At 39.8% G+C, this 26,668-nt stretch overlaps 1 protein-coding gene across 1 annotated transcript in view; it reads right to left on the reverse strand.

Annotated features, from left to right (window-relative positions):
- LOC146460537 (uncharacterized) overlaps window positions 1–26,668 on the reverse strand; it is a 222,867-nt gene that overhangs the window by 37,851 nt on the left and 158,348 nt on the right. Inside the window, exons 13-15 of the mRNA XM_085088145.1 lie at window positions 23,365–23,436; window positions 12,545–12,616; window positions 12,251–12,322 (exon numbers count right to left, since the gene is read on the reverse strand). Coding sequence (XP_084944271.1) covers window positions 12,251–12,322; window positions 12,545–12,616; window positions 23,365–23,436 — 216 coding nt within the window. The remainder of the gene's footprint in view (window positions 1–12,250; window positions 12,323–12,544; window positions 12,617–23,364; window positions 23,437–26,668) is intronic.

The raw sequence follows: 26,668 nt of genomic DNA on the forward strand, positions 1-26,668 counted from the left end.
ACAAAATGTTTGTATCGCGATTAAAAAAAAAAACTAAATTCGATTTTGAGAGGACATTACGGCTTTATAATGACGGCGTTGGGAGAAAATATATACCGTATTGGGCTCCCCCGCTTCGCGGCTCCAACCAATACAGAATATATTTTTCCCAATTAGCTGTCATTACAAAGCCGTAATGTCGTCCCAAAATCGAATTTAGCTTATAGTAATGACAATCGGTCACACCCTGGTTTTCTAGAAGCCTTCTATATAAAGAACTTGAAGCCTACAATTAATGAAGGCCTCAAGGCCTTCGTAGAATTAGACTTGTTTTAATAACTTTATTTATTGTGTACCATATGCTAATTATCTTAGGTATAAATACTGCTGATGACTCTGGAATACAGTTGAAGTATTTTATCTTCTTCATTAAAACTTGCATAAGCCAAAACTTGGTTCTGCGATGATTTCTATCCTCGGAGTCGCCTTTTTCCTAGATTCCGTCAGAATCCACTATTTTTTCTTTCTTTTGCTCGAGTAACTGAAGTAACAAATACGGTTTTCTGACAAGTTCGAAAACATGTACCCGTAATATTTAGCCAGGGCATCGCCCTCTTTTTATCGCCGTCGACCCGGTTTTAAAATTTGATGTCGGTTGGTCGGTGAGAATAATAATAATAATACTAATGATGATGATGATGATGATGATGATGATGATGATGATGATGATGATGATGATGATGATGATGATGATGATGATGATGATGATGATGATGATAATAATAATAATAATAATAATAATAATAATAATAGAAAACAGTAATGGTAGTCTGAAAGCAGGAGTAGATGGATGGATGTTGTGATCAGCAGCCAAACGATTTAATGAAAACGAACGAAAATTTGTCAGTTGTCAGTAAAACCGAAGGTGACAACACTCTGAAAAGGTAAACCATTGTCATATGTTGAAGGAACTCCTCCGCTAAATGCTGATCTCTTTGAACTTATCAGAGAAAACCAAATTATGAGTTCCTTTTCATTAAAAATTCATACTTACGTTTTCGCATTTTTTATGGCTTTTAAAGACAATTCGGCGTGTATACATTACATTTTTTAGTTATCTTTCGAAGGAAAACTTAACGATCCCACGTAAGAATTGATAGTAAAAGGTTGCTAAATCCGAAAATAAGTAGCGAGTGGTGATACTTTTAGTATTTACGGCCGGTAAAATACGTTTTCAATTCCAAATTCAAATTAAATGCTAACTTGGGTGAACTCAGCTTCTGGGAAACGTGACGATAAGATAATGACTTATTGCCATTTTTTTCTGAAATTCACCTACACCTGGGTCGACTGGCTGAACGATGGTAAACGGAGAAAAGGAGATGGCTAATAACCACCGAATGTTAAAGCCTTATGGCGCAAAATGGGATATCTACCTTGTCTGTAAAAAATGGACTCAAATCTAATTCCTTTTAAACGTCTAGCAACTGACACAGTAATGGAAAGGGCCAAAATTTATCTGGAATTTTGGTTGTAGCATTGATGGAGCGAGATATAGTAAGGTAAGAATTGTCAGCAAACAACAGTATTTTCACTTCTAATGGTTATTTCTCCATAATTTGTTCATCGTGATCTCTGACTGAATCAGCTAGCTGGACTCTTAGGATGTATAAGTCACAAAACATTACCATTCGTGGTCACGTAAGCAGGTTTGAAGATCTGCCATAATGGATTTATTTCCTGTGTTCGATTCGTGGAGCAAATTTTGGCGCACTGGATAAAGTGGTCAGATTGGTTTGGATTCTTGCTACGTCCGATACGATTGGGCCGCCGTTTACTGTCTATGCGGTTTTGAAAATTGGGTCGGTTGGTCGGTCGGAGTAAAAAAAATGGAAAAGAAAACAAAAAACGAACACAACAAAACAAACAACAAACAAAACGAGAGGCGTTGCAGGGGGTGGGGCGAGGGTGAGAAGAGGGAAGAAATGGGTAGTAAGAAACCGGGAGACACAGTAACTAAACTTGAAGATCTTAAAATGGTTACTCTAGAACAACTGAAGAAGCCATTATGTATGCTTGCTATTGCCTATAGATGATCAATTTAAAAATAGCTCCTCCCTATATGGGCAAGCTTTTCCAGGAACACTCTGGTACCAATCCTCACTAATCTAAGATGCGATATTCCCTCAGGGAATATTCCCTCAGCCAAGCCGACAACCAAACTTGACTTGAAATTCAAATATAACCTTTTGGAATCAGCTATCCGAGAAAAGTAGAATATCCGAGACCTTTTCAATTGACAATCGTTATTTAAACACGAACCCGCACTATAAACGGAACCTTGACCTGGCAAAGCCGCCAGTCATTTCATTACAGACACTGAGCTGTGAACATCAAAGAGTCCGTGGGGCAAGGTACTATATTTTATTTGTTTTCTAAAGCATCTCAGCGGGCCGGAATCCCAAATCCACGAATCTGATTGGCTTATCGCGCGCTCGTAACCGGTCCAGCTTTTACGATACGGACTTCGGTCCTGATACTGTTCCTCAGTTGGAGAGACAAGAACCTTGGAAAAGATTCCTCCTAACGAGCTCAACGTTCTGCCGTGCAGATTTTTCATGGACGTCCGTAAAAAAGATGGCGGAGTATACGAGCCAGGTACACAGACAGAACCCACAACAGTAGAACAGTACAGGTGGACAGGACCCACAATATTAACCATAGGTGGCAAGTCCTTTGATGAAGACAACATGCTGATACATGACCTACGAAATAGTCTTTTTGTTTATTTTATTAATTAAACCACGAGGGTCATCAAACTCAGAACTCAGATTTACCGACATAGAACTCCGACTCTGCTGCCGCGAAATTCTCTCACCTCGGCCCCTGTTTTAATGTAGCACAGAACAGAACACGTAAACTGCTTAAATGTTATGGTACTTAGACCTTGCGCCAATTAAACTCTCTTCACTTGCTGTTCATTTAATGTCATTTCGATCAACGGTATAAGGCTCCATATGTTGTTGAAGGCAGCTGAAATTTATGTTGTGTGTTTTACTGTCAGAACGGGAAAATACAAGGAGCTGAGAATCCCACGGGCTCATAAAAAATTATAAACACTTTATGTGTTGATTACTGCGCCATAGCATAATCAAAGGCTCCTGTACTAAGCCAACTCATGATGCAGAAGTGAATATTGGTAACCGTAAGGCAGTACTCTAGCATCAAACTACACTCTTAGTCTACAGCTAAGGATACATGGACGCCATGCGGGAAAAAAGTGTAACCTTAAAGGTATAAAACATTGTTCGCATTGTGTTTGGTTGGCTCAGGACTCGAAATATAAATCGTATTTAACGAGAAAGCTATAAAGGTCTAATTAGGGGCATCACGGGCATTTATTTCGCATTTTCCGCCGCTTAGCCGTTCTCCTCAGCAAAACTGAGCTCCTTGAATAGCTTTATAATTTTTAATAAAGTTTTTATTTTGAAAATTGGTTGGGGCCTTTGGAATGGCTGGCGTTTGGCTTTTGAAGGCCAAAAGAAAAAAAAAAGGGTGAAAAGAAATAAAATTATGTCCGTTACTTCGGGAATCAAAGGCGGTACTTTCCGCTTGTGAGTCCACGCATCAAACCACTACGCCGCTACGCCCAACTATCTGGCACCCGTGGCGCTAAGACTTTAACGGTTAAATGACTTCGGACTGCTAATAAAAGAAGAATACGCGAATGAGCAAGGAACACCCTCAGACGTTTCTCCATCGTATTTTCTCCTTCCATTTTGCGCGAAATCCCTGTTGACTTGGACGACAATCTCGGGCTTGAGCGGCTTTCGACGTGGTGCTTTTCTCACCAAAATATTAACGTAAGAAGACTATATACATCGGTCAAGTGTTTTTTTTTTTTAATTTTATTAGACTTCGCCTTCAAAATTAAAACTATAAAAAGAACAATAACAACGTGAAACAGAAGATAAACAAGTATTGGGATAAGGCAGGGTGACCACAACAGCTAGCGCCAATTACTGTGGGCCCAAGATTTACAAAGTTCTAAACACTCGAATAAGATAGTAAAATTTAGTAAACTAATAACAACACGAAATAGGTTCTAAAAGGTTGCGTGGCATATTACATTTTAAACAGACAGATTTCCAGGTTCTAGGGTCCTCAATATCGATGTGTGAAATAAGTGCATCTTTGTAGTATGAGGAGAGCAGAGATTTAAATTGGTTCAGAGTTACATGCTCACATCTTAACTGCAGGGGAAGAGCGTTCCAGGTTCTAGAAGTTCTTACAAAAAAAAAAGAGTGCTGATAAGTAGAAGTGCGGCATTTCTTTGGTATGAAAGATTTTGCATTGCTAGCGCTTGCTCTAGTAACCCTTGTGGGAACAATGCGTTCAGGGAGCACGTCATGTGATACACAAAAAATACCATTGGTGGCCTTAAAGAAAAAGACCAAGTCCAAAAACTCGTGCCAATAGCAGATAGGTAGGATATCAATTGACAAGAGCCTGTCTCTATAGCATTCCTCACATAGGAAGGGTAGATCTAAAATAAACTTTGAGGCGCGTCGCTGGACGCGTTCTATGCACCTTGTGACGTCTATTGTTTGCGGAGACCACAGTTGCGTGGCGTAGCCAAGAGCAGGCCGTACGATGGCTAAGTAGAGAGTTCTGCGGGTGCTTGAGCTTAGAACGTCCATCGCACATCTACGTATGAACCCCAGTAACTTGTTTGCTGTAGCGCCATGTTCGAGCGTGTGCTTTTTCCACGTTAAGTCGGAACTAACGTAGACTCCGCGGTCTTTCTCGTGATTGGTGACCTCTAGCGGCTTGTTATTTATCTTGTACTGGAACTTAACAGAATTGAACTTTCTTGTGATGTGCTGCTGCTTGCATTTCTTTTGGTTCAAAACCAAGCCTAAGGAGATAGACCAGGCCTCCAGTTTGTCTAGATCGTTTTGCAGGAGGATAGCGTCTTGGGTGGAGTCAACCCTCCGGTACAGCTTAGTGTCGTCAGCAAATGAGGCCACTTTCGAGTTCACCACAACATCAGGGAGGTAATTCACGTACAAGAGAAACAATATTGGGCCCAGAATTGAGCCCTGGGGGACTCCTGACGTGATATCCATCTCGGGGAACTGGTACCGATAAGGGTAACCCGTTGTCTCCGGCCTAGCAAGTAAGACCGGAACCATGACAATAGGTTTCCAGAGATGAGAAAGTTAGTCTGGAGCTTGCTCAGCAACAGAGTATGATCGACCTTGTCGAACGCTTTCGACATATCCATGTATATGATGTCTGTTTGCTTGCCAGCGTCCAGTAGCGAGCCGATGTGATCACGTACTTCAAGAAGTTGGGTGGTACAAGATTTACCTGAAGTGAAGCCACGTTGGATGCAGCTGATAAGGCAGAATATGTGGTCATGTATTTTGCCCAGCACACAGCGTTCAAGAACCTTGGAGACTATTGAGAGGAGAGAAATTAGGCGATAGTTATCTACGTATTATTTTTCTCCTTTTTGTAGACAGGGATGATATTCGCCAGTTTCCAGTCGTCCGGGAGCGTACCACAGCAGAGAGCCAGGTTAAACAGCTGAGTTAGTGATAGAGCTATTTGCCGCGCTGTTTCCTTGAGGAGACGACAAGGGATGCCGTCTGGATCGGTAGCCTTGTTGGGGTCAAGAGCTAACAGAGCCTCCGATACGTCCTCCGTGGTGAGGCTGACGTCACACAGGGCGTGGTCCGATGGTTTAGGCTCCGTTGGTGTCGGGTCTGAATGTTCCTTGGTACTAAACACGGACGTAAAGTACTCGTTGAACATAGATGCGATATCAGCAGGGCTTGAGGCCGTGCGAGTTGGTGTCGATACCCCTTCGCCGACGCCCATTGACATGGTATCGGGAAAATTAGACTCTTTATTACTGAGCTTAAAGTGCCCATATCGGAAAATTTTTTATTTTCTTATCTGAATCTAAACATCACCCTAAGAACTTCAGTGAAAAAATTTTTCGATTTGCATAAAACGCGAATTTTTTATGAATTTTATAAGACGTTCAAATTTGCCGCCATTTTGGCCCAGGATTCGCATTAGTCTCCTCTCGGTTTAGCAAGAGCTGTGACGTAGATTCAGGAACACGTGACTTCAGCCTTTCTCTGGATCTCACTGAAAACAAGTCGCGGTATTTCTGCACGTTTCTCGAAAATGCCGGAAAGATGTGTTGCAGCGAGATGTGGAAACATCAAAGACGAAGCAAATGGAATAAGCATGCACAGGATTCCTTTCTTTGGCACTACATGCCCGCAAAGACTGAGGAGGCGAAAGAAATGGCTGGAGCGGAGGAAGATGTGGACGCGCGCCTGGAAAGACCTCGTCCTTGTGCTCGATGCACTTCAATGACGAAGATTTCACAAGGCTGATGAATTCAGGTTTAAACTTAAAACGTGAACTGAAGTAGGATGACATCGCGTTTGTGTTTATCCTTTAAAACAGCTAAGCGAAAGGAAGACGAAGACCGAGAGACACCTTCGAAGAGGAGCAGGGAAAAGCGAATGGTAAGCTTTCGATGCTGAATATTCACACCCGCTTGTGACATTCTAAGCGTTGTAACCTTCTGAGGTTTATAGTTTGACCTCACTGTTAACTCAGTCGCAAGTTTTATAAAATATAGCGTAATTGTTTTGGTATATATTCTCATAGATCGTGAGATCCGCGAAGTTTCGTTGAGACCAAGCTCTCAAAAAATACTAGCACAAATGCTACCACTGATGTAAATAGATCGATGCGAGAACGGTCGCACTCGGCGGACACAGAAAACATTGTAAACCACGATGTAGATAAGGTAGATAAACTGCAGCAAGAATTCAACGAGCTCAAACAAATATTGTACACACATGTGTTGCAGAAATCTGCAAACAATAAAAATGTTGAAAAGTATAACAGCTTTATCTCTGAAAACCTAACCACCACAACGGGGGTTCAAAATAAAAAAGGGCACAAAACAAATAACAAGCGCAAAGAGCGCAGAAAAAAATTGGCAAAAAATGGATTGAGATACAAAGAGAAAAACACGAGAAATTCATGAAGAATTTTTCAAACAAACAACTTAGCGACAGCCTGTTAGCGTTATTTCTAAAGGGCTCAAATTTGTCCCGACACCGGTGACAGACACGAATTACATTAGACGCCAACTCTTGTTAGACTTCGAACATTTCGCAAGACGTATGCGCCTAAAAGATACAATGGATTTTGTAAACTGTGGGACAGTGACAAAAAGGAAATTAACCTGTTCATTGGACAAGCTCACAAATTCCATCCTACAATTAAATTTACGGCCGAAATTTCAGAGAACGAGACAAGCTTTTATTATCACAGTTCAACACGTGTCCTTCCTGTAGTTCCGCGAGAACAATGTCGCTAGTCAGCGCTTCCCAATTGCCTTCGAGTTCCTTGCAGCAGTAGCACTTGCTGATATTTGCTAGCAGATCACGGCTACAGTTACCACAAGTACATCTACATGGAAAATAATTCGTTCGAATGTTTGTGAGTACTTGGCCATAGTTTTGACAGATGATAATGAAGAGCGCGTATGCAAAATGCAAGGTGAGAACTTTACCATCCACTAACACGCACTCTATTCTCCAAGCGTTTCGTTAAATCTTCCTCGAGTCGTCGCTTCTCCTCTTGTTCCTTGCGATATCTTTTTAGCCATTCTTCGTCTGCTATCGGCTCGTCCGCGTACGGTTCGAGTGTATCATCATCTTCACACGTACTTGTCTCGTGGACGCCATCTATCGCCTCGACTTCGACGCTTTCAAATTCGTCCTAGCTGCTTTCTTCAGCGGTTTGCTCACTTTCCGTGTCAGATAAGTTTTCTGCCATGGAATATACTTATTTGGAGCTAAGTTTTTCCTTCCTACCGGTGAATCTGACGATTTTCTTTCTGCCGCGAATGTACTTTACTGAAGGTCAAGTGAGTGCATAGTCTCGAGAGTTCCTGAATGTACGTCACAGACCATGTCACGTGGCCCTATTGTGAGCCTGTCGGCATTCTCATCAGCGGGGCGGGTGGACCGCAATAAAATAGGATTTTAAAGATTTGTAAAATTCACAAAAAATTCGCGTTTTATGCAAATCGAAAAATTTTTTCACTGAAGTTCTTAGGGTGATGTTTAGATTCAGATAAGAAAATAAAACATTTTCCGATATGGGCACTTTAAATACCGACCAAAATCTCTTTGGGTTGTTACGGAGGTCGGAGTCCAGAGAATTAAATAGAGAATTAAATAGCTTTGGGCTATTACTTTTAATTTCGAACTCCAAAAAACGTGAATTATTGTAACTGAAGGAGGAGAGAACCTAAAGCGAGCCGTGAGAGTACCGCCACATTTGAAAGTTTTCGACATTACGATAACTCGTTCATTGCGCATGCGTGAAAGTTTACGACAGATCAAGAGAGTGGCATTTCCCCCACATTACGATAACTCGTTCATTGCACATGCGCGCATTCGCGAGCTAATAAACATACATGACATGACAGAGAAATTAGAATTAGACAAACACCTAAACCACCACTATTCCACACTCTTAGAAAAATTGGTAAGGTGAGATCAGTCGATAGACGTTAATTATTTAGGATGAAAAAGACAGAAACCGGAGAATATCGTCTCCTGAAATGTGCCTCAGCCTATTGCACAGACAGAAATCATAGCTCAAATATACAATGCATTTCGTTTATTTTCGTGAAGGGAACTAAGGTTGCGTTCGATTGACCGTATTCCCGAATAGGAATAAGCGGAATAGATGTTAAATTTCTCTTTTTAAGTAATTTGAGAGGACATTTCGGTAATTATTTGCTGACACATGATATATGAAGAGCCATTTCGTACTCTGGTAACTCCTAAAACCTCTAGCCTTAGGAGGGATTTCTTGTCGTTGTTGCATGCATTCCTATATCGGAACAGGGTCAATCAAACGCACCCTAAAGTTTCACATGACACAACCCAGCTCCCATCCCGTCCTAGAAAATTCGTTGAAGCTTGCAAATACAGCCGTACACTGAGGCTTAACATGAATTAATCTACAGCCGAATACCAATCGAGACAAATGTAAAGCCTTTTTTCCCATTATTCTTTGCTGTTGTTGTGGGCTGAGAATATGTAACAACACATAGTAAGTCCACGAGAACTTTAAAATGCAAAAAATTACATTTTATCCATTTTGGCGGACGAATGTTTTTATGTAATCTGACAAAGTCTTCATGAAAAAAAGATGCCCGTTTTCCCTTTTAAATTTAAATACGGCTGAGGAACCGATTTCCGTTTCAAAGTTAAAAATGGTGGTTGTTGATGAAGCCTCACGGTTGAGAACACAAGATTTTACCTATCTAAAATCACTTATCTACCTCCCTGATAGTTTCATTGCACGGGGATCCTACAGTCTTTTAATTTAATCTGAATCCAATTTAAAACTAAGCGAATACTGCTATTTTTTTATAGTATTTTAGAGTAGAATGCAATAGTATTAACTAGAGTGCCAAAACATCCAGTGCCTGATCACTGGTTATTTGTTACCAGACACATTTCCCAAAGAGATCACCCACACTTGCTAACGATACGTAATTACTCCAAGTAGGAAGAATATTTTGTCGGTAGCAATAATAAGAAAACACTAAAAGGTGTTGAGGCAGTAAGGGCCCGATTACATGGCGAGGTTTTAGTAATGATAAAACATTGCATTAGTCAGTAAAACAGCAATGGACCAAGGTTGAGTGGCTCCTGGGAGTATCACGCCATCTTTTTTGCACTGATAACACTGGATGTCTTCCCTGAGAAGTGCATTTTTTTTTCATTTTTTAACATTTCTTTATTAAAATGTACCCGAAAATCGACTTTTTATTACAATTTAATAAACTTCATACAGCTCCTCTGGTGGAGTTTAACATGATGTGCCGGCATAATTTTAATTAAGTATAATAGTGAGGCAAACGAATCCGGCCTAACCCCATAATAGTAGCGAAAAAACTGCCAGGTCTGGGGATGGATAATTGTCTCCTCACTTAGCAGTGACTTTTTAAAAGGGCGACTCCAGTTCTTCTTGCTGATGCAATCCTCTCCTTCTGTATCAGAGCGAATCTTATATATATATTTTTTCATTACTAGAAAACTCGTTCCATTCTTACCAATATAGAAAATCATGCAAACACAATAACCTCTTACTAACCGAGCGCGAGGGCCGTAATGGGGAATATTGGCCCGAGGTCGTGGCAGTACGGACCGAACACAGCGAGGTCCGTACAAAAACGACTGAGGGCCAATATTCCCCAGTACGGCTCGAGCAAGCAAGGTTAGTAAGTTGTTTTTTATATGGCACTCGCCACTCGGAGCAAACTTGTTTATTTTAAAAAACGCACTTCTCAGTTGAATTCAAAGGGTTTCCGTCGTGACGTGTTTTTGATGACGCGAGCAACCCTGAAAGAACAAGCTACGGTACCACGAGGTTAACATGAAAACAAATTTACTGAACGTTTACATGTTTATAGAAAAGACTTCAAGAACTATTTGTAGCGGAACTTGACGAAAATCTTAGCAGCTGCGGTTTGTTTTTGAAACTCACAAAAGGGTTTCTTCGATCCCAGAAAATTTACTAGCGCATCACAAAGTACGGATCTAGAAAACGTTGCTGTGAAAATCATTTTCAACTTTAAAAGAAGCAGCATTAAGTCAATTGTCCTCCTCGCTCTCATCTCTGGCTCGGAAAGCCAAGTGTAGGGATAAAAACCACCACACAGTTCTTTGGAGTGCAACTGGATTGGAGTCGCCGAATTCTCCTGCCTCAAAAAGAGCATCTTCTTCTTTTTCGTTAATCGCCCGAGCGGCTTGCAACTCGTTTCCAGTTCTGTCGTGCTTGCGAACTAGTGACTTGTGCTTCGCAGCTAGAACTCTTCTCGATTTTTAAACTCATTATCCTTGAGTATGTTGAATGGATATTTCTTCTCAGAGAAGTATCGCTGTATATTGCGCTGAAAACTGGAAAATGTTTCTGGCTCGTATTCACCATTTTTCCTGCGTACGTTCATAAAAAAAAAAGAAATTGACAAAAGGTGATCAAGCTCGGACGAAGGTAGGCTTTCAATTGTTTGACTATTCAAGCCATTAGCTTCAATAAAATGGAGTAGAGTGTTCATATCAGTAGACTTTTTCCTTTTGTGTTTTCACTTTTCTGTTTGTTTATAAAATCCTCAATGGCTTCCTCGGCTTTCGCAGATGCCTGCTTCAGAGATTTCTAGATCTTCGGGATAGTAAAATTTGCTTTGTAAATGATATTCTTCTTCGTCCATGTTGGAATGAGTCTTTTGGGTAGTTTTTTTGCAAAGAATGAAAGTATTTTCAGGTTTTTTTTTTTCGCAGTTTTAGTTGCAAACTTTCAAATTTGCCGCTTGTCATAAACAAAAATACACGGCTTATGACCATTTCCATGGAAACGGTCCGTATAGTAAAATCCCAACCAAGAAAGAGCCAATCAGAACGCGCGGATTTACCTCAAGACTACCTTGCCTTATAATAATGGAGCATAATAGTGACATTTTTTTTTGCACCAAACATATGCCTAATAGTAAAAAAAAAAAAAAAAAACCAAACATAATAATAATTTAAGCATTACTTAAGCATTTCATTTCATTTATCGCAAAAGTTGATCAGATTCCATGATGATTCACAGCTTTCCATATGAGCAGAAATGAATGAGAAATGTCGAATCGCTTGTTATTGTCGTTTTACTGCATTACTGTATTTTTTCTGTATGAAATCCTCTCTGAGTTGAAAAAAAAAGTTACGGTACCAGAGAGCGAGGCTTGGATTGGAACAGGTAAGGGTCGGCAGTAACCAGTTTTGAGCTCCATGAAACACTGTGTTCACAGCTTTTACATCCATTAATTTACGGTAAGGGATCTATCAACTGGCCCAACGACGCATATTTCCATGTTTCCTTTTTTGTTCACCCTGAATGAACTTGTCACGCGCTTATTTTCCAAGTTATGATGGAGTAGTATCAGGGATTCATGACGCTCCACATTTTGTGGGCGCAATGGCGCATTCAGTGTCATACCGTATTTTTTTGTTTAAACAGTTCATGTATGTGCTAAAAAATTGAGCAACATTTTAAAACTATTAATACTTAATTCAGTTTGACTTTGCCAATTTCGTTTTCCGTCTCTACTAAACTAGCTGATCTTTGACAAGATTACTTTTCTGTAGCAAAAAAAACTCCCACTTACAGCTCGTACAAATTTATCTTGTGATCAAAAATTCCTGAGGTCAAATTCTCCAATTGATTGTTATCCAAGTGCCTGGAAACAAAGGAACACATCGTAGCGAAAACTATCAATATATTTAATTTTACTATTGTTGGTATAATCATTATCTTTTAATATCATTATCATTTTCATTATTACTTTTATTGATCGATTAGGTAATGGTAGACATTTTTGCCCCTTTTATGTTTTATCGTTCGTTCAGGTAGCAGTTAGTTTTCCTTTAGAATGCTTTGGAAGGGTCTCGTGATCACTCACAGCCGATATAGTCTGTTGTTGTTGTTGAACACTCCGTTTGGCAAGGTCTCTAGTTCGTTGTTGCCCAAGAACCTACAAACAAATAATAACATGGCGTTAATTGTGAAAATATACTTGTTACACTCAGTAGGTTATGGATCGAACTAGTTTCCGTCAGATCTACATTATTTATCTGTTTGTTTGTTTGTTTGTTTGTTTCTTTCGTTTTGTTTTTATTTTTTCATAAAAACGCTTCACATACTGAACGTACATCAGCAGTATGCTTTATAGTCTCATTAGAGAAAGAAAATGAGGTTTATCCCACCAGAGTATGCATAGCTTTTAACATAGGGATCTTATTCCAGTTCAGGTCTTGAATGAGAAAAATATGAGGTCTTGTTGTATTAACTGTTTGAAGAATGGTGGCACTTGGAAGAATATCAAGCGGCCATTCATATATGTGCACGAACTTTCCAGAGCAAGATATGGATATGACCAACCTTCGCAGATGGTCTTAAGAAAAAAAATAGCGGGACGATTATAAATAAAACATAAAAAAGTTGCATAAAAAAGCAACTTGTGGATGGAGAGAATATGCCTTATATAGTATCCCCTGTTACAGTATTTCTGCAGTCAACTGAGGATATTTTACAATGTAGATGCTTTACATGCGTAAGCTGCAAAAGCCTCCCGTTAAATGTTTTGTTCGTTTCAGTTTCGATAATACTCAAATTCATAATTATATAATTATGTCCTACTCCCTTCAAGTAGCCGAACGCCTCGTGACCAGCAATACCCTCCAAGGGCAAACAAACGTCACCCACCATTTTTACCCTCTATACCAGTCCCTAAAATATTTGAGAGGAACAAAACTGTCCTCTATTTGAATCAACATCAGTTAACTCCTAGGATCGAGAAATTTTATTAATATAAAATCTTTCAAAGGCTTTAGGGGTTTATAAAAGGAAACAAGAAAAACAAACAGCTTTTTTAAACGCATGGCCATCATTTTGTATTTACGCAGGCTGTGCTAGAGATCTTAATCCTTTGTTTTAAATAATAATAAAAAATATAAAAAAAAAATAATAATAATAACGAAAGAAAAAAAGATGGAGGCGTTATTTACGATGTGAATAAGGCAAGTCAGCCAGACATCGGCGATGAATTAAAGAGGAATCCTTGTCATTACAGTTTAATTTATTTTCTTGTACGGCTCATAAGATGATTCTAGCGCACTTGAATATGATCTAGACATCGGCGATGAACTGAAGAGGTATCCTTGTCACTAGAGTTTTATCTATTTATTTATTTTGTTATACTGCTCAGAAGATTAGACGCTGCCACTGTGCTATGCACTTATGCTGAGGATGGTTCTGGAGGTATAACTTTTTAAATGAGTTCCTCTACAGAAACCTATCCATATCTTAGTGTAGCAGTATTTTAATACGGTTGGACGCTGTAGTCAACACAGACCTTGCCCTTTTGTACTTGATTCATGGCAAGCTATCGCTGGAAGGTAAGAAGCTGACATACATTGACAACCTTTGGACGAACCCTGGACTAAGCCTGGCATCCAGACGTATATGGAGGACTCCACTGCTTAGTGCATTAACATGTCCCGAGAAGACCAGCACTCGAGGAATAATTGCACTCGCCATCTTGTTCTTGTAACAACATGTGTGGAGCTTTACCCTTCTAAGGGCTGTCTTAAAGAAGAATCGAGGAAACAACTACAATTCGGCTTCAGGCTCGAGAAATTCCACTTATTCTTATTCATGCATGACTATGTCACGCCCCTTTCATTAGTATAAGGATATAGTAAAAACGATGAAAGCATGGGATAAAATTGAAGAATGAATTTCACACTTCAGCGAGCATTGGTGGCTTCCCGACAGGTGGATTTCAGCATGGAAAACTCTGGAAAGTAAATGTTTTTAAAGAGCCTTCCATTATATTAGAATGAGGTCGCCTTCTCCCAAATGCATAAAGAGCAAAGGCGCAGTTCTCTATAAACAGTCTACTAGTGATCGAGTAAGCTTGCAAAGCTAAGCCGTTAAGAGTAATTGTATGTTTAATTCCATCCATACTTCAAAGCTTCACCATAGGCATTTTTGCGGCCTCTTCTTGGGCAAGGTGGTGAAGGACTTTAACTCTTAATCGGCCTTAACGGGTTTAGATTTTCAGAGTTTTCCTCTTGTATTTGGGTATGCATTTTTACTATTTTACCGTCAATCTTCTAGATGTGTTAAAGAAATGGCAATTGGCATTAACTTTTCAAAATAATTTGTATGTATCGATTAACACTGTCATCAGCAAGGCGGAATAACCTGGGAACGCCTCAGAGAGAATAAGTGTAAAGGAATCCCCTACCAAACAGTATCTTAAATGGAATTTCTCCCCACGAGAATAACAAAAAAAAATAATCAAAGATTTGCCTACTGGATAGTATAACTTTGTAAGCAAGAAAACCAAACTTGGTTCAGTTTTAAATCAAACTCGCTTCAAAAGTTTTCTGAATCTATAAGTAAGTTTTATGGTTGCAGGTGGCTTGGATCAGGGAAGTGAAATGCACTTGGTAGAAAGGAAAAAATTTTAAATTTCCTCCCTTATTCCTTGGAAATACCGCTAAAAGATGACTAAGGATGGTTCTCCCTTTGAAAAAACAACTGAGTATATTGGTGGTCAGAGAACACTTTGTGTCAGTGCGAAAATCAAAGTGTTTAGTTTTAATTTCAACATAAAGAAAATCACCATAAAAGAGCTTTATAGACTCTGAGCTTTCATTCAGCGGCCTTCTTTGTCAGTAGGGGCTGTGGTGAAGGTTCTGTCACGTTAGTAGTGTGGCAGGAGACTAGATTACCGTGTAGCATGAAAATTTTTCGGGTTCTAATTTTTGCGGATTTTGCGGATTGACCTCGATCCGCAAAAATTAGTTCCCGCAGAAAAAAAACACCCGCAAAATAAAACGCCGCAAAAATTAACTCCCTTCAGTCAAATTTAAAACTCCGCTTTTAATAGATTTATGCCACTGGAGCGATATACATTGGACTTAAACTAAAACACTAACATGATTTTCTATTGGAAAAAGCAACTAGAGCTGTAAAGAGTAAAGCAATTCAATACATTGGATTGGCACGAAAGGGTCATCTGAAGGAACGTACAGACTTGAATCGTGCAGCAGACCAACCATTTTCTAGTGGCGCTTCTGAGACGGCCTACACAGAAGTTCAACTGAACAAGCCCGTTATTATTATCGACTGAGTCTGTCTCATTGGCATAGTTTTGCATTTTAGCAGGCCGCTCTCAGTTAGGTCTCAAAGTTGTATACTAGCTGGAGTACATCTTTCACTCGAACGCCCCTCTGTATGCTGTAAGGTTTCAGCTACGTAAATCAAAAATTCATACTGCTTTCTTATAAAACAATATACAGTAATACCGGTCGTGACAAACCCTAGTAACGAAACAGTGTTTGGCTATGCATGGTAGGGGTAGGCTTTTTGTTTTGTTGTTATTCAGTCCCTTTGCGCAGTAAGGTATTACAGTGGTATGTCTCTAGTATGTAACTAGAGTGAACTGTAACCCAATTGACTGTACAATAAAAGTTGAAAATATTCAGGTTTCTTCCACTCAAATATTCTGCTACTTAAACTAGAGCATCGCAAAAATTAGTTCCCAGCAGAAATTTCAGTCATCTCGAAGAATTTGTCCCCGTAAACCACAAAAAAATCGCCATTCCGCAAAATTTTCGTACTACACGGTAGAAGCCTGGGCAACATTGGCGTTAGAATCTAGAATTTTTCCAAGGCGGCTCGTTAAGGCAGAAATATCAACCACGAATGATTAATAAACCAGGCCAGAAACATGTTTGCTTCTTACCACCGATTTCATTGATAGGCGACCCCTCGAATAAAAACTCCCGCGAGCGTTTGGCGATTCGCTTCCGTCAATCATACGCTCCTTATATGGTATTATAGGAATGCCGCTCTTATTTTCAAAAAATATGGCGGCCACTGTGTAGCCTGTTCGGTCGACATGGTTAATGCTGCTTCTTATTCTTCAAGTTTATGTTGGCGAGTGGTGTATTTGCTCGTGCAGGGGTTGAGCATCGATTGATGGAAACCACACTGACTGTCTTTTCTCTTGCGCACCGAACTGAGCCATCCCTGTATTTCATCTTCGTACACTCCTGGATATTGCTCAATTACTCTCCTTATAAACAATACGTCATGCATGTCCTGTAAATGATAAAAGGCGATCAATATCATCTACTGCATGCCCGTTTATTTATGCTAATTTATGCAATTCTTCTTGAACCAAGGTACCGTCCATTTGTCTTGCTTTTCCCGTCCGGGCTGGGTAATCAACCTTGGAGGTATTTCTGTATTTTTTCTAAATTTTCTACAAAAATGTCAACCCCACTTTCAGACGCCTTGCTAGAGCGATCGCACTCAACCCCTGCACGAGCAAAAACACCAGTCGCCATCGTAAACTTAAAGAATAAGAAGCAATCATGTCGAACGAACAGGCTACACAGTGCCGGGCCGCCATATTTTTGAAAACTAGAGCGGCATTTCTATAACACTATATAAGGAGCGCATGATTGACGGAAGCGAATTGCCAAATGCTCGCGGGAGATTTTATTCGAGTGTCGCGTATCAATGAAATCGGTGGTAAAACTTGGAACTAATTGAATCTATTTCTGTCTTAAGATGGTACATATTCGAACAAAAACAAAAAAACCTTACCTTGCTTGTTAAGAAGGTGTATTGGGTTTCTTAGTTGCTGGAAGAGTTTATGTGCTTTGTCTTAATGGTTGTTTTGAGCTGTGCACCCGTTAAAGATATCTCGCAATGAGAACAAGAACAAGAAAAAGAGAGTAGCCTGAAGAAGAGTGCTCAGAAGAAGATCACAAAACCCTTTCATTTGTAACAATGAAATTCATTTACTAACAATCCGTTTCATGAAATATTGTATTCAGTCAGAAGTACATACGCCATATTTTGTACTGCTCGGCAGACGAGTCACCTATACCTTAGGTGTGGAGCATCCGAAGCAGAAGTCATAGGTTCATGCTATGATAGATTCGTTTCCGACTGTCTTTCTGGGAATATATACGGGTGCGTAACACTGACTGAAAACATACATCTTACAATATGCTGGTTAGCAAAACTCCCTCAAAATTTAAAACAGTTAAATTACAAGCTGGTTTTACGATCACATTTCGACTCGCCGTTCAAGAGAGCAAGAGCAAGCAGTGGTACTTTCACTAGACATTAGATAATCAAAGAAATTCTTGGTAGTTACATATAGACACCAGGGGCATATATTATAAGATCCTTTTTGGGGTTTGAAATTAGCACTCAGGCTTTGGGGGGTCGAAATTTCTAGCGAACTTTTTTCGGATGGAAAGATTATGTATGAAACATTTTTGTGGAGAAAAATATATTTTATTGGGTTACATTCTGGGCCTCTAAACTATATTGAGTCCAGATTACCAAATAGTATTTTTAGGGCGTAAAAAGGACCTCGCACAAACAATCCCCAACCCTCCCCCCCCCCCCCCCCTTTACGTGCCAGCTACTTTTTCGCTCTTTATTTCGTTGAAAAGATGCAATTTTCGACTCTAGAAATCACCTTTTTCGTTTTTCTTTTTACGTACTTACGATAAGATCATCTTTTCGTACTGGTAGTGCAAATCGACAACCTAATTTCGTAGGGGGCAGTTGGCAAGAATATTGGTGAAAAGTGGTCGGATAAATATTCCGCTGTACTTGTGCGATTCGTACAAATCGGCAACCTTTCAATAGCACCTTTTAAATGTGTTGCCTTAAAAAAAATTGTTTGTTAACAATCTTTAATTAACATAATTGCCTGTAGCAGGCTAATCCGGTAATGGGCGTTCAGAACACGGATGCTCATAACATTGACGGCGAAGGTGAAAATAAAGTAAAATGAAAACAAAATTAACTTGATAACGATCAAACTATCCACGCGCGCGGCATACAAAATCGAGTCCCCAAAATCTGACACATTTCAAGGATAGCGAGTTAATTAACTTGTTAACGAACGAACTACTAATACATACGTTCATCTAATAATGAATAAATCATCATATTATAAAAACTTGAATGAAACACTGTAACAGAGTTAGCATATACGGAGGGAGACAAAGCATCCTAAACTGGGACAGAAGACTTATGCGAGTTAATTAACGTTAGACGAAAAACGTTGAAAGTGGAATGGATGCTGCGTACTAGCTTACGTGTCTCCAGGTCTTGCCACGCCAAGTTTGATATCATTGTATAAACACTACTGATTCGACGATAGTCGTTACAAACAAAGCGTGTCGCGGGACGCTGTACGGATTCCAAACAGTTGATATCTTTCTTTGTGTATGGAGACCAGGCGACGGAACCGTATTCACACACTGGACGGACCAGGGTCAAATAGGCCCGTCCTTTGACAACAGGACTACAGGACACCATATTCCTTTGAAGTACGCCTAAAATCTTATTCGCTTTCTTTTTCACCTCTACAGCCTGCTTATAGTCCAATTGAGTGAGCTGGTAATGTAGACCCCTTAATATTTCTGGAACGTGACTCCCTCCAAAGGAGTGTTACTCAGCGTGTGCGAGTATGATGATGGCTGGCGCTTAAGAGTGATGGACATGATGTAGCCTTTTATAGGGGCAAAGTTCATTTGTCACATATCCACCCATTCCTCAAACTGCAACAGGTTCTGCTGAAGCGTATCGTGGTCAGCCGAGGACTCAATATGGCGCGGTAGGGCCCACTGTCATCCGCAAATAACTTAACACTCGATGATACTACCGAGGTTAGATCGTTAATAAAGAGAAGGAACAATATCGGCCCCAGAACAGTGCTCTGGAGGACACCAGATAGTAGAGCCGGTGACCACTTAGATGATGAGCCATTTACCATCACACGTTGCCTTCTACCAGTGAGAAAATCCCCAAGCCAGTTATTAAACTTCCCAGAAATGCCGTAAAATTTGGCCTTAAGGAGAGGCCTTTCGTGAGGCACAGTGTCAAAGGCCTTTGCCAAGTCAAGAAACACGACCTGACCATGTATGTTAAGAATGCGCGCCCACTCATAAATGACCGTAATTAATTGGGTCTCACACGAAAGTCCTAATTGGAAGCCGTGCCTGGTGCTAAGAGATGACTGAATTTCCACTAAGATGGCTACAAATTTGCTTGCAAATAATGTGTTCCATGGTCTTTGCGATAACAGGCCTGTAATTCTTAGGGTCAGCGGAATGACCGCTTTTAAAAATGACAGTGATGTTTTCGTCCTTCCAGGCAGAGGGTAGAGCGCCATCAGCAAATGATTGTTGGAAGAGTGAAACAAGGATGGAGGCCAACTCGAATGCAGACTCCTTAAGAACACGACCAGGACTTGATCAGGCCTACAAGCTTTGTAGTCTATTGTAGTCAATAGTCTGTTGTTTAGAAACAACAGTTATGATTGATCATAACTCCAAGTACAGCCCCGTGAATTTGCCCTCAAAATGATTTACCTGTTATCTGTTTTATTGTACCTTAGACACCAGCCAAACAAAAACTGTCAATTTTTTTTGGTGAGTGAAATGTTACGCTCAGTTGCGTCCATGTCAATTTAGATACCAAACTTCTCACGACGAAAATCATTTGTTCTCTGTTCTTAACCTTACACCGCATGCTTAGCGGGCGGAAAGAGTTTTTTTTTTTAATTTATTAGTTTATTTATTTATTTATTTATTTATTTTGCAATACTAAATAACTACTTGAAATACTAACAATACTTGCACTACTGACAGTGCTTACTACGCGTACAATGCTTAAAATGCTTACACTAAACAATACTTACAATACCTGCATTACTGACAATATTCTAGCGAGGATAGGGGGGAGGGGGAGTTATGTTTTTCGTTCTTCTTTGAAATGCCTATGTAGCTTGAGGTTGGTTTTCGACCAAGAAAGGCCTAATCTTGTATTGGTATTTGTTTGTTCGATCGTCGCGATGTCAATGTAGCCCCATACCACTGAAGATGGTAACTTGTATATATTTTGACTTCGCTTTAATTAAGCATTTTGGCTTCACATTTAATCGCCGAACATGTCGCACATGTGTTGTTTTACTGTCATTTTTCTCGTCATTGTTAAACTTCATTGATTAGCCCTGGTTGTCTTTCTGATTCAGACAAAATATGAGCTAAGCAGTGGTTGTCTTTAGAGGCGACAAATTGTTCTCGTTAATTCAAAGAGTTTATGGTTGTCTTCTTTTTCTTCCACTTTGTCGAGTAACGACACAAGGGATATTAGTTACTATTGTTAATATAGTATAATTTATGCCTTATGCCCATTAGGTAGTAGGATTGGTTTTATAAACACCTTTAAAAGCATTGAAACTGAGGAAAAATGAATCTTGGATGTGTAAATCAGGTCCCTTTCCTGAAAATACTGGAGTACGCTTTTATCGATTCTCAGTGGTTGAATGGTAAAAACGCACTTTTCCCAAAAGGTCTTGTTCCCAAGAATTGAGAGCTTTGTTATTAATTAGATTTTTTAAAAAGAAAATGAGTGCAAATAGGCGATGAAGCAATGTCACCTATCGACCCCGACCTTTCTCGGTCGGATCAAAATTTATTTTAGGTATCCTTGCTAAAAAAAATTATCCGCATCCACTTTAATAACCTACAGGCTTTACGTAAACACATAATGTATTCTGGATCAAGTAATCCCTCCTTTTGTAGATTCTGTACAACCTTGTCACGTAATTTCCTGTTGAAAATTTTTCCCAGCCCAGAAAGTAAGTTGCCATTAAGGAAATTCCAAAAGGCAAATATATCAAGCTGGACTGGGCTTTAGCACTAGAACTTCATGTTGTTGGAAGCTGAGTAAAGTACACTTCAAATGTCCCCTAAATATGTTGATTTTAGTGTCAAGCATCTACCTACACCCCTCCCCTCTCCCCTCGCCTTAAACCCCTGAAAAAAGAATGGAGTAAAAAAAAAAAAAAAATAAAATAAGACAAAGAACACAAAAAAAAAAAAAAAAAAAAAAAAATGGCGAAAAAGAAGGGTTTACTACATGTGAGTAACTACCCTGCATTCTCGTAACTGCTAGTAGACTGGAACCGACAACAAATCAACACCCCTAGTGACGCTGCTTTATGTACTAGGGTTGTGAAGTACTTTTCAACGTGATATTATCTGACAACAATTCAACTGCTTTGGTTTAGCGTTGGGTACAGGTTTATTTTATTCAGAATATTGGCTGTGTTCAGTCAGTTTAAGTTGTTAGCTGAGCTCAGTTGATGCTGCAACTGGTACTCTTTCAAGTTCCTCGATTTCTTTGAACGCATTTTCATTCACCAGAATAGATTTATGGTTTTCTGTAGATTCTAGATTATATAACGGTAGAAATGTAGTAAATCTTTCATTCTTTCAGAATTAAAAGGAAAGTTTCTTGATTCTGCTAAGCATCACAGCAAACAAAATAGACTAGCACACCTGTTTGTTGCGTTTTGTTTCGTATTTTTAACGCTTTGTTTTCTTTGTTTGTTTGCTTTTTTGACAGATATTCACAGAAATAGAACTGTTCGAGCATGTATCGATAATGATTCTAAAATGCTGTTTGCGGCGAGAAACCATACTCAACAGTCTGTTTATGGCGCAGTAAGACAGAAACAAAAGAGAAAAACATTCTTAAATTTAGCGTTGTCTACAGCCGGGGAAAACCAACGCTTATGCTCCTGTGCTACGAATCGAGGTTTGCGTTATCGCTGCGTTTGGACGCCATTACATTAAATTATTAAAGTAATGAATTACCACTGAGTGAGACATTACTTCGTGGTGGATTTACGCGAAGAACCCGGGAGACCCTACCTCCAGCCCCCCCATCCCCCCCCCCCCCCTATATTTTTTACCAAAACCGACGCCCGTAGGACCGAGGCACATACAAATTTCTTTTCACGAAGATAAGCAAATCGATCGTTTGAGAGCGGGGCCGGCCCCTGGCCCCACAGTACCTAAAGAAGGCCTGGATTCGTCACTGTTACTAACCTCGCTCGCACTGGACCATACTGGGGTATACAAAGTTTCTCATTTTCAAGAAATGCCATTTTTTATTAATGTACATTTAACGCCAAAATGTATTAAATGGTAATGGTAATGGTAATGGTATTATATACCGCATTTTCTATATACATATTCAAATGCGGCTTCCATTACTTCAGTGCAAGGGTGAGATCGGATATCAGCATATATAGGCCCTGGCAGCCGTAATCAGTAACGACCTCACCCAACCCACCCAACCCATGAATCATAAAATAGCACAAATACCAGATTGAGCACACCGGGAACTCCATGCCCTACTCTTTGTAATTAGTGTATGGGTTTTTTAACGTCCCACAGGGTTATGAACATTGAAGTGTTGTGAGACATGGCCTGGCCTACGGTTTATCGTCCTTATCCGAGAAGACTAGAAAGTCTAACCATTTGCCGATTAAATCGGGTGCTGAACTTATAACCATTTCTTTTGTGCATATAATATTCAGCAATTACTCCATAATTGAAAGTTCCCACACGCTGTAAGTTACGCAGATATGTCAGTCACAAATATCAATGTTAAATTAATGAAATGAAAAGGATGTCTATGTATCTATAAATATAAAAAAAACCCAATAAATTGAGAAAGAAAGCGTTATTTGAGTTGTTATATCTAAAACTCCTGGTGTTCATATTTTTTTGAAGTTCAGTTCCTGCCTCCATCTTCTCTCCTCTCAGAAGTCCTTATGGGATTACTATTGATATTTTACAACAGAAGGGTTCCACTTACAGCCACAGCAGCCGTGTATTGTTATCAAAGACACCCTGGGGCAGGTCCTTCAACTGGTTGTTTCCCAAGTACCTAACAACAAATAACCATAACTTGGTGTTATATTAAACGTTTACAAGAAAAGGTTTTTAATTACTAGATAAAGCACGCGAATCTTATCGTTTAAAAAAATATATTTTTTCTTAAGCCTAGTTTGCACATGTCGAGAAAATCCCAGACGATCGGGGGCTGTTTGCCGACCGTCCCAGATTTTACTGAGATATCGGGGCCGGAATGTGAGGTACTCAGTCGGTGACAGACGCCATTTTTGTTTGTCGAGGGGAAGAAGGGAACCGGGAGAGAAGCAATATAGAAGTTAGGTAACGAGCTAAAACTGTCACCGACGTCCCCAAAGGCACAAATTTGAGTTTTAATATGTCGAAAATAATCGCCGACCATCGCAGAAATCTGGGACGCTTCGTGAAAATAGAAACACTCCCAATTTTCACAATTTGCCTGCAACCATCCCAGACGATCGGAGATGTCTATGATTTCCAGTTTCCATTAGTCGGGAAACTCAGGGACGGTCGGAAAACAGTGAAATCCACGGTCGTCTGAGACTTTCCCGGCATATGTAAACTAACCTTTAAAGTATTGGCAATTCGCGCAATCTCACGAGAAGACCAGCTCTGATTATGAGTGCAAATCTACGGAGTAAAATTTCTTCATAGCCACGACTAGCATGCGACATAGTACTGTAATCATATTACTTCTAATTTTAAAATCACGTCCTTGTTCCGACTTCATGGTCGTGGGCAATTAAGGGGCTATTCACATGATTCCGAAATGAAACTCATTCCGGAATGAGTTTCGTCTCAGAATGAAGTTCGTGTCGCATTCACATGTGAAAATCGACCGACTCTGGCTCACGTGGTTTAAGTTCCCGCGCATCAGTAAACAAAGGTGGCGCGAGTTTCGCACGAAACATTGTTGTGCATATTAATGGAAATAGTTGCCACGATTTCGAACAACTTGACCACAGGGCTGCTTCTTTGGGCTGACAGAAAAGACAATCACGTATGTTGGCGCTGAGTCCAAACTCTGGCTTCCATTCCCCTCCCTCTCCTAACTTTTGCCTTTTATAGCTAATGAAAACGCCCAGTAATTTTTCTGTTTTCGTTGCGTCCCATTTCCATCTACAAACCGAACCTTTCTTTACTTTCATATCCGCCATTTTGAAAAAGATACGCATGCGCTACTCGCCCCAGGCGATTTTTCATCTCGGAAAGAAGTTCGTTCTCAATTTACATGATACCAGAATGAAATGTCATACCAGAACGAAAATTTCATTCGGATTGAAAACCGGGTAAACCAAGAGAGGATGAAGTTACCCTTCATCCTCTCTTGAATGAACTCATTCCGGAATGACTTGGGCGAGGGCACATTTTCATTACATCAATACTGCGGATACTTTATGCCGGTAACAATATGTCTAATTTGTTTTATAAGTAAGCGCAGCAGCATTTTTGGCCAGCAGGTTTTGTCTGCAAAATTGGTTCAAAACTCTGCGTGGCTTAGCTGAACCGTCTTGCAACAACTTAAAAATCAACGGCCTAAAATAGAGCATTAAGACGGTAAATACACCTTGAAATTGAAAAAAAAAAAAACCAAACAAAAAAACAAAACAAAAACAACAACAACAAACTATGTTTTGCCAACATTGTGTCAATGTTTGGAAAATAGACAAGCTGAGTTATTTTAAACAACGCTTGTTCGGGCCGACGAAACACAAAATAACATGCTAAATGATCTGCTGTTTAGCAGCTTGTGGGAAAACTTGACCTTAAAACGAACACTCCTTTGACACGGGATTCAAGCCAGTTTTCGTTCCATCGAAGTAGCTACCAAGGATATATTGTTTAAAAAAGAAAAAAAAATATGTAAGGTACTGCACTAAACTTAGAAAATAGGTAAAGCGACATATGAACGCCTTGCGTAAACGTAAAAAGTTGATCAACGCTCAACTTTTTACGTTTACGCACGCGGTTCTCACGTCGCTTCTAATTTTTATTATTTACGGGTAACTTGAAAGCCAGCTAAATTTACGTCTGTACGCACGTGAAATTTACCCGACAGTGGAAATCCACCTTAAGAATGGTGAAATGATACAGGAAAATGCTACTGTCAGTGTGGATTTCCACTGTCGCGTAAATTTTACGCGCTACAGACGTAAATTTAGCTGGCTTTACGTACGTAAACAAAATAGGAAGCGACGTATGCACGGCATGCGTAAACGTAAAAAAGTTAAGCGTTGTTCAACTTTTTACATTTACGTACGCGGCTCACACATTGCTTCTAATGTAGCCGTACGTGAGACCGGTACGAACTCGGTCCGGTACAACTTTAGAGATAATTGTTTCTGTTTACGTGAAGCCGGTCCGAAAAATCATCTCATGCCGGTTTCACTCATTCCAGTTGCTGAACCCACACGAATGACTCGGACCGGTCTGAAGTCGGACCGCGGAACCATGTAAAAACGAACTGATTTGAGACCGATCTGAGATCATTGTTTTGAGCATGTGAAAGAGTGTTGTTGGATCATTCTAAGATGGCGGATAATTGGAAAAATTTGAAAGAAAATCAAACCCCTTTGGTTTTTTTAAGGATGCGATGGTTGAAGATTTGCCGAGTTGAAACACTGGAAGCATCAAAGATAGAATACGGAAGCATCAAAGGTAAAGGCTTTAGTTTTGAAGTACGTCTTGTCAAATTGTATTCAGAATTGCGTAAGACAATGTCAGAAAAATAATATTATCTCTTTTTACTCGCTTTCAACTGTATACTTTGTTATAAGCAGTGCTGCATTTAACATCAAAAAGGCACAATGAAACAGACCACAAAAGAAAAATAGAAACTTCCTGCATGTTTCATGTAAACATTCATGCCGATCTGAAGTTTCTTACAGGTCTCATGTAATCGCTACATACTTTCAGACCGGGCTCATGTGAACTTAATCGTACCGGTAAGAGTTCGTACCGGTCTCGTGTAATCAGGGCCTGAGACTAAAGTGGGCTAAAGAGTGCAGGGCGTACGGCAGACACGTTCCAAAGGTTTGCACAGAAGAGCCACCTTTTTGCGTAAAGTCTCCCAAAACTTCAATTGGACTCTTAAAGTTGTGTCATGTTAAATGATAACGTTGAAACAGGCTATTCAACAGTTTGAACAAAAATTGAGTAGGGTTCTATTCTGTTCAACAACGGCAACATTCAACGCGATGAACGGCAAAAGAAAACAAACAATTTTTCACGATGAATAAAAAGTCTAA

Source organism: Pavona decussata, unplaced genomic scaffold (assembly GCF_977016875.1).
Source record: "Pavona decussata unplaced genomic scaffold, jaPavDecu1.1 SCAFFOLD_211, whole genome shotgun sequence".
Classification (NCBI taxonomy): Eukaryota; Metazoa; Cnidaria; class Anthozoa; order Scleractinia; family Agariciidae; genus Pavona; species Pavona decussata.